Source organism: Neoarius graeffei, chromosome 4 (assembly GCF_027579695.1).
Source record: "Neoarius graeffei isolate fNeoGra1 chromosome 4, fNeoGra1.pri, whole genome shotgun sequence".
In the NCBI taxonomy this organism is placed as follows: Eukaryota; Metazoa; Chordata; class Actinopteri; order Siluriformes; family Ariidae; genus Neoarius; species Neoarius graeffei.
Window position 1 is genome coordinate 12373981 of NC_083572.1, and position 23194 is coordinate 12397174.

The window sequence follows — 23194 nt, forward strand, 5'->3', positions numbered from 1 at the left end:
ATTAGATTTTGCTGCAAATCTGGATATATGTGGATCCAGGATCCAGATATGTATGCAGATACAGGATTGTTTTTGGGCTGTTCCCAACGTAACTCAAAAAGTAGTAGTAGATTTTGATGAAATTTGGTGGAAAGGTGGACCATGGGCCAAGGAACAATTAATTAGCTTTTGATGCAAATCCATGTGTCTTGGCGGAGGTATGCACTCAAGGGAGGAGTGCCTTTCTAGTTGACACTGGACATACAAAGCATTAGCTATGACCTCTACTGAAAGCCTGCTAAAATGCACCAAAGACAAAAATCATAATTGTTAATCTTATTGATTTAGTCAGCTGAGTGATCTTGCAGGCCGCTGGTCATTTATACCAACGAATATATAACTGAAATCCAATCGTATATAATTACACCAGTAGTGTCCAGTCAGTTTTGAAAGGGATTGGGATAAATTGATATTCATCTCACCATATATCTTCATAATGTATGCATCCTGTACCACACGCCAACTTTCTAATGCCTTATTTCTGCGCTTATGCTCAAAAAAGATTGGATTGGTTATGACCATGAAAAATGGACTGATATTTTTTTCATGACGTTTTTAAAAGTTAACAGGATGGATTGAGTTTTTTTGTTCCTGCATAGGCACTGCTACTGCTGCGCCTTCATTCCTGTCACTCTGTATTGGTATTAATGGCACTGAGAAAACCTGTCCAGCTGGTATAAGAGAAGACCTCGACAAACATAAGCTCTTACTCAGACCAGGCTGGGTCCAGAGACAAGGTAAAAAGTAAAGACCATGATCCAGGCCAAATGCTTATATAAGTCTGGAGTATTTTCCAGTCAACCCCCTTTCAGGAAGTGAGGATTTTTTGGAAGGACAGATGACCTGGTTTCCTTTAACAATGTACAATGCTGTACTCAGAAGAAGCTTCAAAGGATATTCTGCATAGTTTCATGCAGTCTGAGGCTGCTCTGCAGCCGTGTTAATCATATGCAGCACAGCAAAAATCAAAAGGGCAAAAAGGGTACCAAAAGTACCAAATCAAATTGTTAGTGAGTCAGCTATTTTTTTAGCACCAATATGTTAATCATGTCAGCTAAGGTACATAATGCATTGATATGATTAAATTAGCACTCTTTCCTTCCTCTTCAGAGATCTCCATTGGCACGTTTTCCCTGAGAGAAACCTTAATCCATAATTCCCATGGAAACCATCCGTGTGATGATGTTTCTATGCAGCAGGAGCCACCAGGTAGCCATTGAAGGTAATATAGACGTCAACATCATCGCTGTAAATGGCATTCTCGCGTTCACGCTTGAAGAGGCGCACCCAGACTTCATCGTTAAGCTCAAGAGAAAGCATGACACTCTGGCTCTGCATGATGGAGCGGTCACTGGGTTGTGCATACAGGATCACTTGCTCACGTTCGTTCTGCATCAGGTGCAGGTAGGTCTCCTTGAAGTTCCATGTGTGGATGTTAATGTTGAAGAAGTAAATACCTGGCACATAGCAGTAGAACTTGCCTTTAAACATGTTGAAGTGTTCGCCAGGGTTGACGAAAACGGTGTCAAAGAGCAGCGCCTGATAATAATCGTCGCTGTGGAGGGCCTTCCTGCGGCCCACTGAGAAGGATGAGTGCTGTGTCTTGCAGGGGTCTCCTGGAGCTCCAGCCTGCCCTTTGCTGCCTTTAGGGCCAATGGTGCCTCTGGAACCTGGAGGACCCTCTGCTCCTGCCTTACCCGGAGTTCCTCTCTCGCCTCGATCACCTTTATCTCCTGTGAGACAGGAAGAATTGCATGGATAAAAAGATGGAGGCATGGAAATGTAAAGTGTGTGTTGGTGAGGGAGTGAGTAACAAAGCTAGGGAGTCAGAAAGTGAATGAGTGAGTGATGCCAGCTTCTGCCATCAGACCCCTGCAGCTCATCCAGAACGCTGCAGCTCACTTGGTTTACATTCTTCCCATGTCACCCCTCTGCTTGCTGACCTGCACTGGCTATCTATCGCAGCTCGCATTAAATTTAAGACATTGGTGCTAGTTTACCAGGCTCTCAAGGGGTTAGGGCCAGCATACCTCCAGAGTCTGATCCACCCCTTCACACCAGCCAGATCCCTACACTCCGCTACTACTGGTCACCTGGCCACTCCTCCTCTCCACTATTGCCCAACCCGCTCAAGACTGCTGTCTGTCCTGGTTCCCCATTGGTGGAGTGACCTTTCCATTGAGGTCAGAACTGCCGACTCCCTGACCACCTTCAAGCGCAGACTGAAAACTCATCTCTTCAGGCTGCACCTCTCCCCTGCTTCCCTGCCCACTGTGTAACTGCATTTCAGTCTAGGCCAACCCAGGCCGTGTACTGTCTGGCCTGGGGTTAGCCGTTTTGAGTTCTCTATTTAGTTATACTTTATATGGTTGGTTTATTTCCTTGGCTGTTTGAGTATTGGTACTTCAACAGAATATTACACTAGGTATTGCTGTCACTTGTTCAGTTGGCACTAGAACTTTCTTGTCTAGAAGTTCAGCACTTTGTGTACCTGACTTTTGCACTCATTGTACGTCGCTCTGGATAAGAGCGTCTGCTAAATACCATGTAATGTAATGATGGTGCAAATGGATAAGTAAACAAGGATGCCAGTGAGCAAGGCAATGAGTGGATGGGTGAGGGATTCCAAACACCACATGGTTCACATTATGCACTAGGAACCCTATACTTATTAAGCAGTCAGAATGAAATCCCACTAAGTCATGCTTAACACACCATGTCCAATAGCTACAGAGCATTATGGTCTTTTTCAGCCCACTAGCTCTTACCTGGAACTCACTATCCTGGTGTGAAAAGCCATGAGAAATGTAGTGACTATTGTATATACAGATTGAAGCCCTGGATATGGATCTTGAATTTCACAAGCACTATTTCACAGTAAAGTTGATCTGCATATCATCTAACCACATGTTGTTACTGTTCCCATTTGTGGCTGTTCCAAGGATATTCACCAGAACAGCTTTTACTTAGCTCTGAGTAAGTACAGGCGGTCTGTGAGAAGCTGAGTATTCTCAGGGCTGTAATCTCAGAATGCAGGCAAACACGACACACATGTTACCGCTTGTAGTTTACTGCCACATAGGCAAGTTTCCTGCCAGGTCTGTATGCCTCAAGAGCCTGCTATCGCTTCTTGGGATGACTTCTACTGAGTCGGCTCGGTTTTTCTGATTAAGTCAGCAGAAGAGAGCCAGGAGCTGTGGTCTGCATGCAGGGGGCTGAGGCTAGAATCAGTGCAGCATTTTCCAGGAATGGAGGGTTGGGTCAAGTTTCTGTGTGTTAGACACTGAATCCAGCAGAGAAAAGCAATGACAGCATGTGAGACTGAGTGAGTGGGTGAGTGAGCGAGATGGAGTGGGGAAAAGTAAGCATGTTAGTGGGTGTGGCTAGTGTTTAGGGTCATCACTCGGGTACATATGATATAGAACTTCTGTTTCCCTCTGATTAAAAGAACACTGACAAGCTGCCTGGTTAATGTGAGACTCAAGTAGGCACATACATAGAGCAGAAAAGAGAGAGAGAGAGAGAGAGAGAGAGAGAGAGAGTGTCTGAGTGAGCTAGCATGTTAGGAGGTGAGTAAGTGGATAAGTGAGGGAGTGAGGGAGTGAGTAGATACATGAATAAGTGAGTGGATGAGTGAGTGAATGAGTGAGTGGATGAGCAAGTTAGTGGATAAGTGAGTTAGTGGATAAGTTTGAGTGAGTGGATGAATAAGTGAGTTAGTGGATGAGTAAGTTAGTGGATAAGTTTATGAGTGAGTGAGTGGATAAGTGAGTTAGTGGATACATGAGTGAGTGGATGAGTGAGTGAGTGAGTTAGTGGATAAGTTTATGAGTGAGTGAGTTAGTGGATATGTAAGTGAGTGGATAAGTGAGTTAATGGATAAGTTTGAGTGAGTGAGTGGATGAATGAGTGAGTTAGTGTATGAATAAGTTAGTGGATAAGTGAGTGAGTGGATGAGTGTGTGAGTGAGTGGATAATTGAATGAGTCAGTGAGAAAGTGGATGGATGGATGAATGAGTGAGTGAGTGAGTGAGTGAGTGAGTGAGTGAGTGAGTGGATACATGGATTATTGAGTGAGTGAGTGAGTGAGTGAGTGAGTGAGTGAGTGAGTGAGTGAGTGAGTGAGTGGATGGATACATGAATTAGTGAGTGAGTGAGTGAGTGAGTGAGTGAGTGGATGAGTGAGTGAATGGATAAGTGAATGGATAAGTGAATGAGCGTGTGAGTGAGTGGATGAGTGAGTGAGCGGATAAATGAGTGAGTGGATAAGTGAGTGAGTGAGTGAGTGAGTGAGTGAGTGGATAAGTGAACGATACACAACACAAAAGAGTTTGTTCATGTGTGACAAATATAGCCATTAATATCTTATTAAACAAACAAACAAACAAACAAACAAACAAGTGGTGTAACGCAATGCTATTATTTGTGTCTGTATCTCTTTAGTGCTCAAATATCCATATCTGTATTCATATTTGGATTAAAATTGGAAGTGGGCATGGCCTATCCCAAATTTTGTAGTTTTTAATTTTATTTATTATAATGTATTTATTATATTTATGTTTGATGCTAACTCTACCATTATGCTCTGGAACCACTGGAAAACAGTGTTCACAAATTCTAACAACAAAGATCAATTTACAGAACATAACTCCTGAACCGAAGCTCTGAGATGAGTAAGAAATCTAACAGTGCTTCAAGGCAACAACATCTTTTCCAAATCAAGAAACTGTTATTAATTTCCACAGCTGACTGCAGTAGCTATCTAATCATATTTTATTATTAGATGTATTTCAGTTTGTTACATTCCAGAAAGATCAGAAAAATCACTGGACATGTTTTCAGAATCTCCTATAAATCTGGGACACACTTTAAGTGGCAGATGATTAAACTGGCAGCGTGATGTTCTGAGATGATTTTCTTTTAAGAATGATGGAGAACAGTTATCTAAAGACAAGGGGAAAAAATGCATGCGTTGAACGTACACGACAACTGTTCCATCTTGAAGGATCGCATTCTTAACGTGCATGACTGCTGTGTGTAGTTTTCATAAAAAAACAACAACAAGAAGTGTGTGTCTACAGTTTTAGCCTTACCTTTGAGAATGGTCATGTTGATGAACGTGCGAACCTCTGGTGTCTGATAGGCCACGGGACGGGGCGAGTTGCTGTGGGGCGGGTCCAGCTGATCGCAGCACCTGCGGCAGTATTTGGGTGGTGACCTGGAGGGGGAGGGGACAGAGGCCACCAGGGGGAGGAGCAACAGCACAGGTAGAAAGAATCCAGACATGACCACACCTGAAGGAAAGAGTCAGATAGAGAGAGACAGAGAGGGACAGTGTGAAAACAAATAAACAAACAAATAAATAAATCCTGAACAGGGACAGAAAGTGTCAGGTAATGGAAAAATGATTAATTCTGCATGTTGGCAGAGCTTCAGCATAATTTTTGCATAATTAGATGCATTCATTAGGAATGCATCGTTACAAATAAATCAGGCTTCATCTAATAACAGCACTGACTCTAATAGGCCCAATGTGGACAGATTTCTGAAGGATGTAATACATAGAAGAAACTATGCAGTTATAATGAGTATTATTCTATCCACGTTCACTGGGTATGAGCAATCGTGTGCGCTGATTGGCTACTCTACTACGAGGCTATCAGCTCATATGTTGTGAGTAGAGAAAAACAAAATGGCGGAGCGTGCTGTTGAACCAACCGAAGACGAAATAAAAACTCTACTCGAAAACAAAACCCCCAAAATACAAAAAAGCAACAAAATGTGGAATAAAAGTATTTGATGGTAAGAACTTCTCATCTCATCTCATTATCTCTAGCCGCTTTATCCTTCTACAGGGTTGCAGGCAAGCTGGAGCCTATCCCAGCTGACTACGGGCGAAAGGCGGGGTACACCCTGGACAAGTCACCAGGTCATCACAGGGCTGACACATAGACACAGACAACCATTCACACTCACATTCACACCTACGGTCAATTTAGAGTCACCAGTTAACCTAACCTGCATGTCTTTGGACTGTGGGGAAACCGGAGCACCCGGAGGAAACCCACGCGGACACGGGGAGAACATGCAAACTCCACACAGAAAGGCCCTCGCCGGCCCCGGGGCTCGAACCCAGGACCTTCTTGCTGTGAGGCGACAGCGCTAACCACTACACCACCGTGCCGCCCCTGGTAAGAACTTATATTTTTTATTTTTCAAGAATTATTATTATTATAGCATTTTTCACAAATTGATCCTGTCATTCTGCCGGTTTATTTACATTCTAAGCAGAAATGATTTTGTCGGACGTTTTGTATAAAATCTTTATTTATCGTAATTGTAAAAAATAAAAATGCTCTGTTTCTCAAAATCTAGTGAATGTGGATAGAATAAAACAATTATTCCACTGAATCTCATCGTGCATGGCTTATAGCCAACTCGGTGCTATGCGCCTCATCGGCTATCAGCTCATGTACGACTCAATTTTGTGGAATAACTATTAATTAGTGATTTAGCTCTTGCTTTATCTCCATCTAAAAAGAGAGTGATGCAGCAGTGCTTTAATCCTTTAGTCTGTCTAGCCCTCTCACCTCCTCATCTGTGAAAATATCGCTGTTGGAGCCATGACTAACTAGCCTAACCATGACTAAGCTGAATTTCTCCATAACTGCATCACAACGTTTGCTGTCTCCAATATTTCTCAACTGGAAAATGTTGCGTAAGAAAATCAGCTCTTCGTCTTTTATTTTCAGGAGTCAACAATGAAACCTGTCCATGAACCCTTATGTTTGAGCTTATTCTTTTCCTTTTATAACTGTGTCAACAATGCGACATCAGCGCAGCAGATAACTTCCAAAGTTAACCTTTAACTCTTCATGGGAATAACCAAACACAGCACCAAGCAACAAATCAGCACCGAAATCGCTAAACGAATCACAATTATTTCAGTCCAAACCCATTTCAGGGTGGAGTTTTCCTTTATGATATGATTTGTTTGCATCGATTTAATTTAATTTACATTTGATTGAAACAAAATAGGTGGCACGGTGGTATAGTGGTTCGCACTGTTGCCTCACAGCAAGAAGGTTCTGGGTTCGAGCCCCGTGCTTGACGGGGGCCTTTCTGTGTGGAGTTTGCATGTTCTCCCTGTATCTGCGTGGGTTTCCTCCGGATGCTCTGGTTTCCCCCAGAGTCCAAAGACATGCAGGTTAGTCTAATTGGTGGCTCTAAATTGACCATGAGTGTGAATGGTTGTTTGTCTCTATGTGTCAGCCCTGCAATGACCTAGCAACTTGTCCAGGGTGTACCCCGCCTCTCGCCCATAATCATCTGGGATAGGCTCCAGCTTGCCCGCGATGGATGGATAAAACAAAATACTCTTGGACAAATTTCTCCTAAAAATCTCAAAGCAATAATTGGACTGTATAACACAAATCAACCCTGAAGCACTGACTTTGTTTAAAAATAAACTGAATTAATTTCCACAGTGTAAATGAGCTGGTTTGTAAACCCGTTCTACAGGCGTCGGGCAGAAATGAGTGACGCACCACCACCACATGGAGAAAATGATCGTGTTTGTTTAGTGACTGTGTTTTCTCATGCTGAATGGGCCCCAGTGACACCTGGTCAGTGGTGATTTGAAAAAGCCCAGAAAGTGAGGTAAGAAGATAAAAAAAAACATTAAAATGAGACTGTGATGTCTTTTGACAAGGGCAGAAATAGAGGTCGAGCTGTTGGCATTGCAATCAACACTGGAAAGCATGAGAAAGAGAAGCAGATGAGAACGAGAGAGAGAGAGAGAGAGAAAATGAGAGACAGAGATGTAGGAGCTGATGCAGAACTTGGCCCTGTGTGCTATCTTGCTTTTGGCTGTAATTTCACTTGTTTCCTGAGCCCTACTCTTCTACACCTCCCCTTCACCCCTTCCTCCATTGAAACCCTTGCAGCGTACATCTGTCACTGTGCTATATTATGTTTATTTCCACCCTACCTTCAGCTCGCAGACATTACATGACACTTCAGGGTGGTGTATGCAGGTGCATTGTATTACCTTTTAAATTATATAAGTGCTTCATCATGGAGCACTTCAGTATCAGTGCCATCATTATCTGGCCTCATATTCGTCCTGCCTTCACAAGCTCCTCAAAATGGTTTTATTTACTCCCTGCAATGTAGTAAATGAAGTCTGTGCATTTTCTCCTGCCCTGTCTACTTCTCTTGGTCTTATGCTTTCTTATGTTTATTGTGGTTGCCAAAAGCTCGACCTCCATTTCTGCCCTTGTCAGAAGACATTACAGTCTCATAAGCTGCTCAGATGCTCCTGTTTACTACCTGCCAAGATGCAATTATGAAGTCTTTTAATTCTCCGTTAATATATTCTAGAGTCCTAGGTTAATTAGGCAGAAACTTGGGTATCAAAATTGTTCTTATGGCACCTATATGTCATTACAATATTCATGTGAAGCTGTTACCATGGAAACTGATGTTTACAATGATTCCGTCACTACGGCACAAGTGCTCCCAAAAAATTTTTAATAACCTGTTTCAATTGAAGCTGATAAGCCATAACCACTGGCTATTTACTGGCTGTAAAGACAAAATTAAATATTTTAATTTGTCACAAATAGTCAGAAACTCAGCTATAATGGGTTTTGTCCCCAATAGTTCCCACTTCATTTGCAGCTGTTACCATGGAAACCAACACTTACGATCATTCCTTCATTCCAAAAAATGGCAGCTACTACTTAAGATGTACTATTTAAAAATTTCAACCAATCCAAATTTTTAAGCCTTACGGTAACACTCTGGCCTATGTTACCTCTATAAGTGTTAAATAAATATTGATGTATTATTATTATTATTACAACTTATTGGAGGAGGTTATGTTTTTGCCTCTGTTTGTTTGTCTCTTCTCAACGCAACTCAAAAAGTCGTGAAAGGATTTGGATGAAATTTGGTGGAACGATGGAGCATTGGCCAAAGAACAATTAAGTAGATTTTGATGCAAATCTAGATATGTTTGTGGATCCAGAACCCAGATATGTATGCGGAGCCAGGATTTTTTTTTTTTGCCTTTTCCCATTGTAACTCAAAGAAATAGTTAAAGGATTTGGATGAAATTTGGTGTACAGCTTTAGTATTATCCTAGGTTCAAGTGACTTGATTTTGATCAAATCACTTGAATGTAATATGTGGCTTGGTGGAGGTATACATTCTATCCTGTGCCCTTCTAGTTGTTGTTATTCTGGCTTCAAATCAGTGTAAAAGTAAGTTATAGGCTCAATCTTAGCATTTACAATTTTGACCCCTATTGCTATGGCGATACCTGAAAACTACAGTTTTCTGCATTTTTATGGACTTTTGGTTCACTCCCAATATTTCTAGGTCAACTATATGATGTAAATGTTCATTTGTGAACCCCAATTTCATGAATCAATATTAAAAACAACCTGTGGTCTCTTTGGCCAGTTAAAATGGAGATCCATCTCTCCATTCATTATCCATAACTGCTGGTCCTGTGCAGGGTCGCAGGCAAGCTGGAGCCTATCCCAGCTGATTACAGGTGAGAGGCGGGGTACACCCTGGACAAGTCGCCAGGTCATCACAGGGCTGACACAGAGAGACAAACAACCATTCACACTCACATTCACACCTACAGTCAATTTAGAGCCACCAATTAGCCTAACCTGCATGTCTTTGGACTGTGGGGTAAACCGGAGCACCTGGAGGAAACCCACACAGACACAGGGACAACATGCAAACTCCACACAGAAAGGCCCCCGGCGGCCACCGGGCTTGAAACCAGACCCTTCTTGCTGTGAGGCAATAGTGCTAACCACTACACCACCATGCCACCTAAAATGGAGATGCTACTTAATATTACAACCCCGATTCCAAAAAAGTTGGGACAAAGTACAAATTGTAAATAAAAATGGAATGCAATAATTTCCAAATCTCAAAAACTGATATTGTATTCACAATAGAACATATCAAATGTCGAAAGTGAGACATTTTGAAATTTCATGCCAAATTTTGGCTCATTTGAAATTTCATGACAGCAACACATCTCAAAAAAGTTGGGACAGGGGCAATAAGAGGCTGGAAAAGTTAAAGGTACAAAAAAAGGAACAGCTGGAGGACCAAATTGCAACTCATTAGGTCAATTGGCAATAGGTCATTAAGATGACTGGGTATAAAAAGAGCATCTTGGAGTGGCAGTGGCTCTCAGAAGTAAAGATGGGAAGAGGATCACCAATCCCCCTAATTCTGCGCCGACAAATAGTGGAGCAATATCAGAAAGGAGTTCGACAGTGTAAAATTGCAAAGAGTTTGAACATATCATCTACAGTGCATAATATCATCAAAAGATTCAGAGAATCTGGAAGAATCTGTGCGTAAGGGTCAAGGCCGGAAAACCATACCGGGTGCCCGTGATCTTTGGGCCCTTAGACGGCACTGCATCACATACAGGCATGCTTCTGTATTGGAAATCACAAAATGGGCTCAGGAATATTTCCAGAGAACATTATCTGTGAACACAATTCACCGTGCCATCCGCCGTTGCCAGCTAAAACTCTATAGTTCAAAGAAGGAGCCATATCTAAACACGATCCAGAAGCGCAGATGTCTTCTCTGGGCCAAGGCTCATTTAAAATTGACTGTGGCAAAGTGGAAAACTGTTCTGTGGTCAGACGAATCAAAATTTGAAGTTCTTTATGGAAATCAGGGACGCCGTGTCATTCAGACTAAAGAGGAGAAGGACGACCCAAGTTGTTATCAGCGCTCAGTTCAGAAGCCTGCATATCTGATGGTATGGGGTTGCATTAGTGCGTGTGGCATGGGCAGCTTACACATCTGGAAAGACACCGTCAATGCTGAAAGGTATATCCAGGTTCTAGAGCAACATATGCTCCCATCCAGACGACGTCTCTTTCAGGGAAGACCTTGCATTTTCCAACATGACAATGCCAAACCACATACTGCATCAATTACAGCATCATGGCTGCGTAGAAGAAGGGTCCGGGTACTGAACTGGCCAGCCTGCAGTCCAGATCTTTCACCCATAGAAAACATTTGGTGCATCATAAAATGGAAGATACGACAAAGAAGACCTAAGACAGTTGAGCAACTAGAATCCTACATTAGACAAGAATGGGTTAACATTCCTATCCCTAAACTTGAGCAACTTGTCTCCTCAGTCCCCAGACGTTTACAGACTGTTGTAAAGAGAAAAGGGGATGTCTCACAGTGGTAAACATGGCTTTGTCCCAACTTTTTTTGAGATGTGTTGTCATGAAATTTAAAATCACCTAATTTTTCTCCTTAAATGATATATTTTCTCAGTTTAAACACTTGATATGTCATCTATGTTCTATTCTGAATAAAATATGGAATTTTGAAACTTCCACATCATTGCATTCCATTTTTATTTACAATTTGTACTTCGTCCCAACTTTTTTGGAATCGGGGTTGTAAATAGCAGTAAGACTTTGTCTGGGGGAGGGGTGCAGACTGGGGACAAATTAGTGAGCTACTGACTAGTTATCGACTTTTTGCTAGTGTGTTGCTGGATAAATCCAAACATTTCTGCATCTTTTGGTTAAATATCTGTTCAACCACTACATTTGTGCTGTTTACATTGAGTAATCACTACTTGATGAGTCATTGAGTTTCTGTAAAAATGTTATTCATTTTTGTCTCCGTGCCTGCTAGGACTATCTTATTCCTTTGAACTGTTGATTATAGATGAAGCTCCAGTGTTATCCTGCTTGGCATCCAAGCATTACCAAGATTACATGTCAGAGAAGGAATGTATGAAAATGTAGAGTTAGTTCTGTGTATCCAGTAAACAAAGACACAGATCTATGAATAGTGACTGGGTATGTTAAGTAAGAATTAACACCTACAGTTGTGGTCAGAAGTTTACGTACAGTGACATGAATGTCATCTTGGATATGAATGTCATGGCAATATTTGGGCTTTCAGTAATTTCTTTGACTGTTCTTTTTCTGTGGCAGAATGTACAGCGTACACCTTTAATAAAAAAAAAAAACACTAGAATTTGGTGCATAAGTTTTAATTTTCTTTGGGTTTTCTGAAATCAACGCAGGGTCAAAAAATATACGTACAGCACACCGAATATTTGGGTAAAATGTCTCTTCACAAGATTCACCTTGACCAAACATTTTTGTTTACCCTGAAAAAGCTTCTGGCCGAATTCTGGTTGGACATTTCACGACTCTTTCTGGTAGAATTGGTAGAGTTAAATTAAATTTTTTTTCTTTGCATGGACTTGACTTATAAGCACAGTCCATATATTTTCAATAGGGTTGAAGTCAGAACTTGTTTTAAGCTTAATGTTAGCCTGCTTTATCCTCCACAACCAGCCCTGATGCGTGTTTGAGTTCATTGTACTGTTGTAACTCCCTAGTTGTGTTCAAGCTTCTGATGGTTTATGCTGAAGAATTCTAAGGTAGTCCTCCTTCTTCATTATTCCATCCACTTTGTGCAATGAACCAGTTCCACTGACAGCAAAACAGCCCCAGAGCATGATGATCCCACCACCACCACCAGCTGGTACAGTGTCCCTCTGTACATGGTGGTCATCGTGGCCAAACAACTCAATCTTTGTCTCATCTGACCATACAGCTATCCTCCAGAAGGGTTTTTCTTTGTCTGTGTGGTCAACTTCAAACTTTAGTTAAGCTTGAAGGTGTCAATTTTGGAGCAGGGGGTTATTTATTGGATAGCAGCCTCTTAGTCCATGGTGATCTGAACTGTAGACAGTGATCCATCAGCTTCCAGTTCATGGCAGGGCTGTGCCATGGTGGTTCCCAGGTTGTTCCTGACCATCCAAACCAATTTCCTTTCAGCTGAGGGTGACAGTTTGGGTTTTCTTGAAGCAAAGTGGCTTGGCAAAGTGACTACACCTCACAATAACTTGGATACAATTGTTTGAACTGATCTTGGGATTTGCAGTTGTTTCGAAATGGCTCCAAGGGTGGCAGGGTGGTGTAGTGGTTAGCACTTTCACCTGAGAGCAAGAAGGTTCTGGGTTTGAGCCCAGCGGCTGGCAGGGGCCTTTCTGTGTGGAGTTTGCATGTTCTCCCCATGTCAGCGTGGGTTTCCTCTGGGTGCTCTGGTTTCCCCCACAGGCCAGAGACATGCAGTTAGGTTAACGTGGGGCAGCTTTGGGCTGAAGTGCCCTTGAGCAAGGTATTTAACCCCTGACTGCTCCCTGGGTGCTGTAGTTTGGCTGCACACTGCTCTGGGTGTGTGTGTTCACTGCTTCAGATGGGTTAAATGCAGAGGATGAATCTCACTGTGCTTGAAGTGTGCATGTGACAAATAAAGGTTTCTTCTTCTTCTAAGAGACATTCTGGAGTTGTGGATATCTGCGATCCTCTTTCTCAGATCTGCACTGAGTTCCTTGGACTTTCCCATTTTACTGTGTGCTGATCAATCCAATGAGTGCTGTAAACAAACCCTTTTTATGAAGGCACAGAGAAGCTACGAACTGTAGTCAATCATGATCACTAACAGGAAGTTAAGAGACCTCGGCCTTGGCAAGATAAGAGACATTTTGGAAGCTTCAGCACCTCTGAATTAATGATCTAAGTGAACGTATGTAAATTTTTGACCCTGTATGTATAATTTTGACCCTGTGTTGATTTCAGAAAACCCAAAGAAAATTAAAACTTGTGCACCAAATTCTAGTGTCTTCTCATCTCATCTCATCTCACCTCAATATCTCTAGCCACTTTATCCTTCTACAGGGTCACAGGCAAGCTGGAGCCTATCCCAGCTGACTACGGGCGAAAGGCGGGGTACACCCTGGACAAGTCGCCAGGTCATCACAGGGCTGACACATAGACACAGACAACCATTCACACTCACATTCACACCTACGGTCAATTTAGAGTCACCAGTTAACCTAACCTGCATGTCTTTGGACTGTGGGGGAAACCGGAGCACCCGGAGGAAACCCACGCAGACACGGAGAGAACATGCAAACTCTGCACAGAAAGGCCCTCGCCGGCCACGGGGCTCGAACCCGGACCTTCTAGCGTCTTCTTTCTTTAATTAAAGATGTATGCTGTGCAATCATTCTGCCACAGAAAAAGAACAGTTCAAAGAATTTACTGAAAGCACAAATATTACCATGACATTCATATCCAAGATGACATTTATGTCACTGTATGTAAACTTCTGACCACAACTGTAGATCGTATGCCAGAAATATTCATTCATGTTGCTGATACCAAAGGCATGCCATTACTGCAATCTTTTCTCAGCATTTTACAGACTCCTATAATTGTTGGCACCGTTCATAAAAATAAATATAGCAAATAACACATTCTTTAAGTAATAATTTGACGTTGAATACATGGGGATGCTGTATAGTTTTATTTTAACTCAATGGTTTTATTTCAACAATTATAAGAATGATACTGGTGTTTCAAAATTATTGGCACCTCCAAAACGAATATTTGCTGAAGGTTCCCTGTTGAAGAGAGTAACAGCACCGAGCTTCATCCTGTGATATTCTAACAAGCTTGAACATTTCCTCCATACCAAACACTTCAACTCATTTACATTCTTCCTTTTTTCTTTTGCAGATGTAGACTGTTTTTAAATTCCAAACAATTTTCAAGGGTTCAAATCAGGGCACTGAGATGGCTGTTGTAAAACACTGATTTTGTGTCTAATTATGTGCTGATTAGAGTGCATGTTTGCAATCTTGATCTTCTAACCCAACCATTCACACTCACATTCACACCTACGGTCAATTTAGAGTCACCAGTTAACCTAACCTGCATGTCTTTGGACTGTGGGGGAAACCGGAGCACCCGGAGGAAACCCATGCAGACACGGAGAGAACATGCAAACTCTGCACAGAAAGGCCCTCGCCGGCCACGGGGCTCGAACCCGAACCTTCTAGTGTCTTCTTTCTTTAATTAAAGATGTAGTATGCTGTAGTCCAAAGATGTGCAGGTTAGGTTAACTGGCGATTCTAAATTGACCGTAGGTGTGAATGTGAGTGTGAATGGTTGGGTTAGAAGATCAAGATTGCAAACATGCACTCTAATCAGCACATAATTAGACACAAAATCAGTGTTTTACAACAGCCATCTGTTGATTTGAACCCTTGAAAATGTAATGTGCTACATGTTCCATATAAATAGAAAGCAAATAAGCTGTATGTTTTCAAGATAATGGTAAGTTGTAAGCTCCATCTACTGACAAGTCTTAAAAGAAGATAATGGTGCAATCAATCTTTACAGCAGCAACAAAAAAGGTCAATGATCCAAGTATGATCATGTATCCTTATCCAGAGCAAATTCCAGCTGAAAATTCTTTCTTTTCTCGCCCCGATTGTGCTTAATTATATATTTAACTTCTTGTTACCAATTATAATCATTACATGACTTGTGTAGGTCAAGAACAATATGCCTTTCTTTGTTTATAGGAAGCTCAGCCAATCATGGGGCAGCAGCACAATGCATCAAATCATGCAGATAGAGATTAAGAGCTTTAGATGATGTTAACATCCATCATCATGATGGGGAAACCATGGTCTAATGGTTAGAGAAGCAGCTTTGGGATGAAAAGGTCGCCGGTTTGATTCCCTAGATCAGCAGGAGCAAGGCATCTAACCCCCAACTGCTGTTCTGGATACGTTGTACGTCCACTCTGGATAAGAGTGTCTGCTAAATGTAATGCAATTTCAGAAGCTACCGATCTAATAATGTTACACAAAGGTCATCTAGTGAGCTGCAGTTCTCAGGGCAAAAATGCCTTCTTGATAAAAGAGGTCAGAAAAGGATGAAGACTGGTTCAAGAAGACTATGGTTACTCAAATAACCACCCTTTACAACTGTGGTGAGCAGAAAAGCATCTCAGAATGCATAACACTTGAGGCGAATGGACTTCCTGATTCGTCACACTGGATCTTACTCATGAAATACAGAACTTCTAAGGCACTTTGTCAATTCTTCAGTAGTCAACAGGACTTGAATCACAGTTATATACCTTTATAACCTGTAATGCACTACATCCATCCATCCATCCATTATCTGTAGCCGCTTTATCCTGTTCTACAGGGTCACAGGCAAGCTGGAGCCTATCCCAGCTGACTATGGGTGAGAGACGGGGTACACCCTGGACAAGTCGCCAGGTCATCACAGGGCTGACACATAGAGACACACAACTATTCACACTCATATTCACACCTACAGTCAATTTAGAGCTACCAATTAGCCTAACTGCATGTCTTTGGACTGTGGGGGAAACCGGAGCACCCGGAGGAAACCCACGCAGACACGGGGAGAACATGCAAACTCCACACAGAAAGGCCCTCGCCGGCCCTGAACCCAGGACCTTCTTTCTGTGAGGCAAGAATGCTAACCACTACACCACCGTGCCGCCCTGTAATGTACTACCGGTAGAGGTTCCATATAAATAGAAGCAAATAAGCTGTATGTTTTCTCTTTCTCCACCCATTTAACTGCTCACATTAAAATCTGTAATGGCCATTTTACTGATGCTCATGACCCTGTGTTGTTGTAGTTACTGTATCCTGAGAATACTGGCTGCAAATTTTATGACGCATGTTAAGACTTTGGCTTTCCTTGGCTTTCACAAGCTTAAGTAATGAGTGAAAGAGGAAATCTGCAGAGTTTAAATGAGTCGTAGGAATGTTAAACAGAGTCTCTGGGCTGACTCGGGGCCCCATTTTTCATGCACGACAGATTTTTGGGCTCCTTTATGATGATTAAACTTGCTGTCAACTTATTTTTGTTTTTTAATACTCGGGCTTGTTGGGAATGCTGGACAATACATTGACTGGTGCTCAGGTTTATGATCCATTTGACTCTAATCCATGTGTAATCCACTGAGCTTTCTGTTCACATTTTGTGCCTTGAATAAATCATGATGATTTATTCCTGTTCATGAAAATGCACACTACTCCTTTTAAATCTAGTATCTTGCAGGACAGGGAGGCACAGTGGTGTAGTGGTTAGCGCTGTCGCCTCACAGCAAAAAGGTCCGGGTTCGAGCCCCGTGGCCGGCGAGGGCCTTTCTGTGCGGAGTTTGCATGTTCTCCCCGTGTCCGCGTGGGTTTCCTCCGGGTGCTCCGGTTTCCCCCACATGCAGGTTAGGTCAACTGGTGACTCTAAATTGACCGTAGGTGTGAATGTGAGTGTGAATGGTTGTCTGTGTCTATGTGTCAGCCCTGTGATGACCTGGCGACTTGTCCAGGGTGTACCCCGCCTTTTGCCCGTAGTCAGCTGGGATAGGCTCCAGCTTGCCTGCGACCCTGTAGAAGGATAAAGCGGCTAGAGATAATGAGATGAGATGAGAAAACACAAAGCATTCGAAAAAAATAGCCTCAATGAGGCTGTAGCTCAGGCGGCACGGTGGCGTAGTGGTTAGCACTGTTGCCTCACAGCAAGAAGGTCCTGGGTTTGAGCTCAGCGGAGTTTGCATGTTCTCCCCGTGTCCACGTGGGTTTCCTCCGGGTGCTCCGGTTTCCCCCACAGTCCAAAGACATGCAGGTTAGGTTAACTGTTGACTCTAAATTGACCGTAGGTGTGAATGTGAGTGTGAATGGTTGTCTGTGTCTATGTGTCAGCCCTGTGATGACCTGGCGACTTGTCCAGGGTGTACCCCGCCTTTCGCCCGTAGTCAGCTGGGATAGGCTCCAGCTTGCCTGCGACCCTGTAGAACAGGATAAAGCGGCTAGAGATAATAAGATGAGATGAGATGAGATCTTGTAGGACAGAGTAGACATGTGCAGCACCACGACGTTTGAGTGAGGGCAATTCCCACTGCGCATGCGCAGAAAAGACGTCTCGGGACTTGACACAGTTTATTCATTTGTCCTTTGATTTTGTTCTGTGAGAGCTACAGTCCAAAAGATTTCATATCTATGAAAGGTTAATGTGCACCTTTTTGGATGTGCACAGGGGATGCTTATTAAGTGGAATGAGCAAAGACTGGAGATCTTCCCAAATCCAGATGTTTTAATCCAGAGAGAGAGAGAGAGAGAGAGAGAACTGCAGAAAAAAAGAGCCACGTCCTCACAAAGGAAGCAGCAGTACCTAATGAGTGGAGAAAGCTGCATGCTGCATGCACACTGCATCTCATGCATGCACAGGGATACACAAGGCATGCAACAGATTCAAGATAAATATCATAAATGTCAGCCATCTCCTGCTTTCTGACTAATTTCTTTCTTTCCCCATCTAACTTTTAGATATTGCCGGTAATGCTGACGTGTCGCGCGCATGCTGTGTGAACGCGCATTTTGCTCGCGCAATTTTGGGGGGGGGGGGGGGGGGGACGTGCACGCGCAAAACAAACATATTTATGATCTTTTAAACCTTCACTTACCTCAGGATCCTCATGCAGCTGATCCGAGTGCTGCTGCTGCTGCTGCTTTCCTGTGATCAGCTGGAAATTCTCTCTCTCTCTCTCTCTCTCTCTCTCTCAAGGAGTTCCCTCCTTATGAAGTGTATATGATTTCTTTTCTTCTTTCCTCCTCCTTCTCTGATTCTCCTCTACTGTAATTCCATCCTCTCTCTCGCCCTTCCTAAATTCCCAGGGCTTTATGCACAGTTTTTCGAAACGCACTGCAAATTTATTGAGTGAGCTCTTTCCAAGCAATGAAGCCCACTAATGGGCAAAGCCTCAGACTGGGCGCAAGCCCCTGGTTGGAAGAAAGAACAGGTAAAGTTTCAAACAGTGGGGGAGAGCAATCAGGTTTAATAGACGGCATGAAATTCTTTGCAGGTAGCGTCACATTGATATTGCATGACAGAGTACTTTTTTTATTATTATTATTTTTTTAAACTATACCTTCTTACCAGGGCGGCACGGTGGTGTAGTGGTTAGCGCTGTCGCCTCACAGCAAGAAGGTCCTGGGTTCGAGCCCCGGGGTCGGCGAGGGCCTTTCTGTGCGGAGTTTGCATGGTGTCCGCGTGGGTTTCCTCCGGGTGCTCCGGTTTCCCCCACAGTCCAAAGACATGCAGGTTAGGTTAACTGGTGACTCTAAATTGACTGTAGGTGTGAATGTGAATGGTTGTCTGTGTCTATGTGTCAGCCCTGTGATGACCTGGCGACTTGTCCAGGGTGTACCCCGCCTTTCGCCCGTAGTCAGCTGGGATAGGCTCCAGCTTGCCTGCGACCCTGTAGAAGGATAAAGCGGCTAGAGATAATGAGAATTATTTTTTTAAACTATACCTTCTTACCAGGGCGGCATGGTGGTGTAGTGGTTAGCGCTGTCGCCTCACAGCAAGAAGGTCCGGGTTCGAGCCCCGTGGCCGGCGAGGGCCTTTCTGTGCGGAGTTTGCATGTTCTCCCCGTGTCCGCGTGGGTTTCCTCCGGGTGCTCCGGTTTCCCCCACAGTCCAAAGACATGCAGGTTAGGTTAACTGGTGACTCTGAATTGACCGTGAGTGTGAATGGTTGTCTGTGTCTATGTGCCAGCCCTGTGATGACCTGGCGACTTGTCCAGGGTGTACCCTAGCCTGGGCCCGCCCATCCTAAGCGTGACGCAACACGAGGGCCTGTTGCGAGCTTAGTCTGGCAAGGCAAGCTATCTCCAGCTCTTTCAAGCTCCCGAAAAATCGGGAGCCAATAAACTTTGAGCATCTCCAATGGCCCTGGGTAGAGGCGTGTTCAAGGCAGTGACGTAGTAGAACTGCGACCGGAAGCCATAGATTGTTTACAGAATCTATGCCGGAAGCGCTTCATTCACTAGAAACATTACGAACATGGAGCAGCGGCAAGCCTTTGACACAGTGGTAGATGCTGTATTGAAAGCATTCAACGGGAAGTTCTCATTGAAAACGGAGCAAAGAGCAGCCCTGGAGGTATTTGTTTTTTTCCTGTTACTCAAGCAGTTTCTGTCGCATCACATACGTCAGAGGAAAGAGTGATGTGATTGGTTTAAGCTTCGTCACAGCCTTTTCTGGCTTCGACCAGTAGCAAACTGAGGCATTTCAGGGAGGCGGGTCAACCACGCCTTTGGGAAATGGTTGGGCTTAATATCTTTGCCAGACCAAATGCTCGCAGAGCTTTGAAGTTGCGTTAGCCAGACTAGGTGTACCCCGCCTTTCGCCTGTAGTCAGCTGGGATAGGCTCCAGCTTGCCTGCGACCCTGTAGAACAGGATAAAGCGGCTAGAGATAATGAGATGAGATGGAAGACCTTCTTACCACCAGGCTTGTAGTACTCGAGTCGGACTCGTGACTTGAGCACTGATGACTCAGACTTGTGCATTAACAGCATTCAGAATCGTAAATTGGAGACGAGGACGCTGATTTTTTCTTTATTTTTTTGGTAACAGGAGAATGCACATTCACCTGTTCATATGTCATGTTCAGGAACAAACTAACATTAATGGCGCTTAAATGCCTGGAGAGAACGCCCCTAGGTTTGTCCGCTTTGCTTCTACAGACTTCTCGTGCAGTGGGAAAAAATGCACTGCTGTGTGTTCCATATGCAGGAGAACTATTGAGGAGACGACGGGGACGACCTCGAACTTCAATCGTCATTTGGCAAGACTCCACCCAGAGAAGGAAGTGACACACTATGTTCATTGCTCTGTTGATAGCAGGCGGGGCTTGCTGAGCGATGAACTAGCTAGTGTTAACCCTCTGTCATGTTATTTGCCCTGTTGATAGTGGGCGGGGCTTGCTGAGCGATGAACAAGCTTTTTATCTGTAGCCTATTCACTAAAATGGGGCAGTCGAGCAGGAACATTAGTCCAACACAGTAGCAGAGACGCTTTCACATAAAGGCAGCAACAGCCACCGTCAAATGGTGTGGTTGGAGTCTTGTTCTCGGACTCGACTCGAAATTTTCTTTAATGACTTGGATTTGACTCGGACTTGAACACTGGGGACTTGAGACTGGACTTGGACTTGAGGTTTAGTGACTCGACTACAACACTGCTTACCACAACCTTAGTTTCTCAGCTTGTCACATATGCTGGCCTTCAGCCTTTTTCTGTCATTATTTTCTGAAGGGTGACGAGATATTGAGGGGAGACATGGGACATAGTGGGGAGACATGGAACAAAAATAAAATACCTAGCTTAATCCTACATATTTAATTTTATTTATTGTCAAAACTTGTACCAGGGTGGCACGGTGGTGTAGTAGTTAGCACTGTTGCCTCATAGCAAGAAGGTTCTGGGTTCAAGTCCAGCGGTGCTCCGGTTTCCCCCACAGTCCAAAGACATGCAGGTTAGGTTAACTGGTGGCTCTAAATTGACTGTAGGTGTGAATGGTTGTTTGTCTTTATGTGTCAGCCCTGTGATGATCTGGTGACTTGTCCAGGGTGTACCCCGCCTCTCGCCCATAGTCAGCTGGGATAGGCTCCAGCTTGCCCATAACCCTGCATAGGAGAAGTGGTTATGAATGATGGGTGGAAAACTTGTGCCATATGAACACAATGCTGCTACAGCAATAGAAAAATGTCAGTTTACCCAAAACCTAACAAGACTAAACAGTTCCATTCTCAAGTAGGAATGAAATCAGTTTAATCCTCATGCAGGGACCTGCCCACAGTTTTAACAAAACATTTAAACAATTTTATATTTGTAAACCCCAAGAAAAAAGCTGTAGCATGATGAACTGTCCCAACTCTCCCCATCTGGCCATTTTGAAAAAAAAAATCCTTAAATGTTTTTTCCCCCCAGAATTTAAGTTTCATAAATAATACTATATCTGGTAACTCAAAGCTACATATTTTAATTCCGAACACATCCCCAATTCACCAGTGTACATTACACCATAGAATGGAGGTGGAGGCGAAGTAGAAAATACAAGTTTTGGTTGATAAAAATATTTTACTGCACAAACCTTACTGCAGTGTCCAGCTCCGTGGCTCCAAAGGAAGTCGGTTACTCTCAGGGGCAACATCTAACTTCTGATGCCATCTCAAACCTGATTGGTTGAAATGAATTTAAGGGAATACAAACTGTCCCAAGTCTCCCTTGTCCCAAGTCTCCCCACTGTCCCCTCCTGTAGACTTGGACAAGATTCTCAAACCTATATACAGTACATTTATGACTTCTACAGGTGGGCATAATCAAGTCAGTACAAAACATTTTAGATTTCTGAACATTAGTTTTCCAGGACAAAATTCAATGTTACAAAAAAAAAGTTTGCGTGTCAGTAAAGGAAGTAGGATGTTATGTAAGAACCACTTTTCAGACAAAAAACATAATAAAGGGTTTTGGTGCAAAATTAAGAAGCAAGTGTGACAGTCATGGTGTCCAGAAGAACTGTGACTGGTTCTGCAAAATGTTCAGGAAAACCTACAGCTCATTTCTTTATAAAACTGCACTCGTTGTACCTGAGACTTTTTTTTTAAGCAAAAGGTCGTCTCACACCAAATATTGACTTTGTTTCATTTTTTATGGCTTCCTGCTTACTGTTTATAATATATATATATTTTTTAAATGCTTAAGCATTTCATTATTTTTTAAGCCATTTTTTGGTCTACAGCATTTCTTTACATGTACCTAAGACTTTTGCACAGTACTATATATTTCATCAAGGTGGACTTGGACCTAAAGGTGATAAGATCTTTTTATGTGCCCAAATGCTGGAATAATAGACTCCATTTGACAGACAAAAATAGCATGTTAAAGATTTCTTTGGTTGTGAGCTGAGATTGGGGCATAAAATAAGAATGTATGATGTGACATGCTCACTGGTACCATTGCAACCTAAGACAGCCAGTGACAAAGTTCTGGAAGTATCAGAAATTTTGATTAGTCAGAGAATGTGAGCGCATATGACTTCATACTTCATACTGCTGTTTGAAGGTTGTTTCCAATCCACCAATATGAGGACACCACTGGATGATGCGAAACTCACAAGACAGTAATAAAGTAGTGGCAATGATGGAACAGAAATGAACTAGAAGAGCACTCGGTAGAGTGCATACCTCCACCAAGCCACATATTCGGATTTGCATCAAAATCTAATCAATTGTTCCTTGGCCCGTGGCCCACCTTTCCTCCAAGTTTTATCCAAATCCATTCACTACTTTTTGAGCTACATTGGGAACAGTCAAAGAAACAAATGGAAAGTCGTGCAGAGCACGATACTTGCGAAAATCACAAAGAAACGGAAGTTA

At 43.1% G+C, this 23194-nt stretch overlaps 1 protein-coding gene across 1 annotated transcript; it reads right to left on the reverse strand.

Moving 5' to 3' along the window:
* Nucleotides 1-347: 347 nt before the first annotated feature.
* On the reverse strand, nt 348-18499 carry c1qtnf6b (C1q and TNF related 6b). The gene is made up of 3 exons (XM_060918126.1): nt 18436-18499; nt 5133-5333; nt 348-1772 (listed from the first exon to the last, which is right to left on the reverse strand). The coding sequence occupies exons 2-3, from the start codon at nt 5323-5325 to the stop codon at nt 1228-1230; spliced, it is 738 nt and encodes a 245-aa protein (XP_060774109.1). The 5' UTR covers nt 5326-5333; nt 18436-18499; the 3' UTR covers nt 348-1227.
* Between the last annotated feature and the right edge of the window lie 4695 nt (nt 18500-23194).

Bases quoted from the DNA above. Each gene is read 5' to 3' on its own strand.
- c1qtnf6b (XM_060918126.1), bottom strand. From the start codon at position 5,325: ATGTCTGGATTCTTTCTACCTGTGCTGTTGCTCCTCCCCCTGGTGGCC. The intron at 1,773-5,132 runs GTAAGGCTAAAA...CCTGTCTCACAG, and splicing joins CAACATGACCATTCTCAAAG to GAGATAAAGGTGATCGAGGC.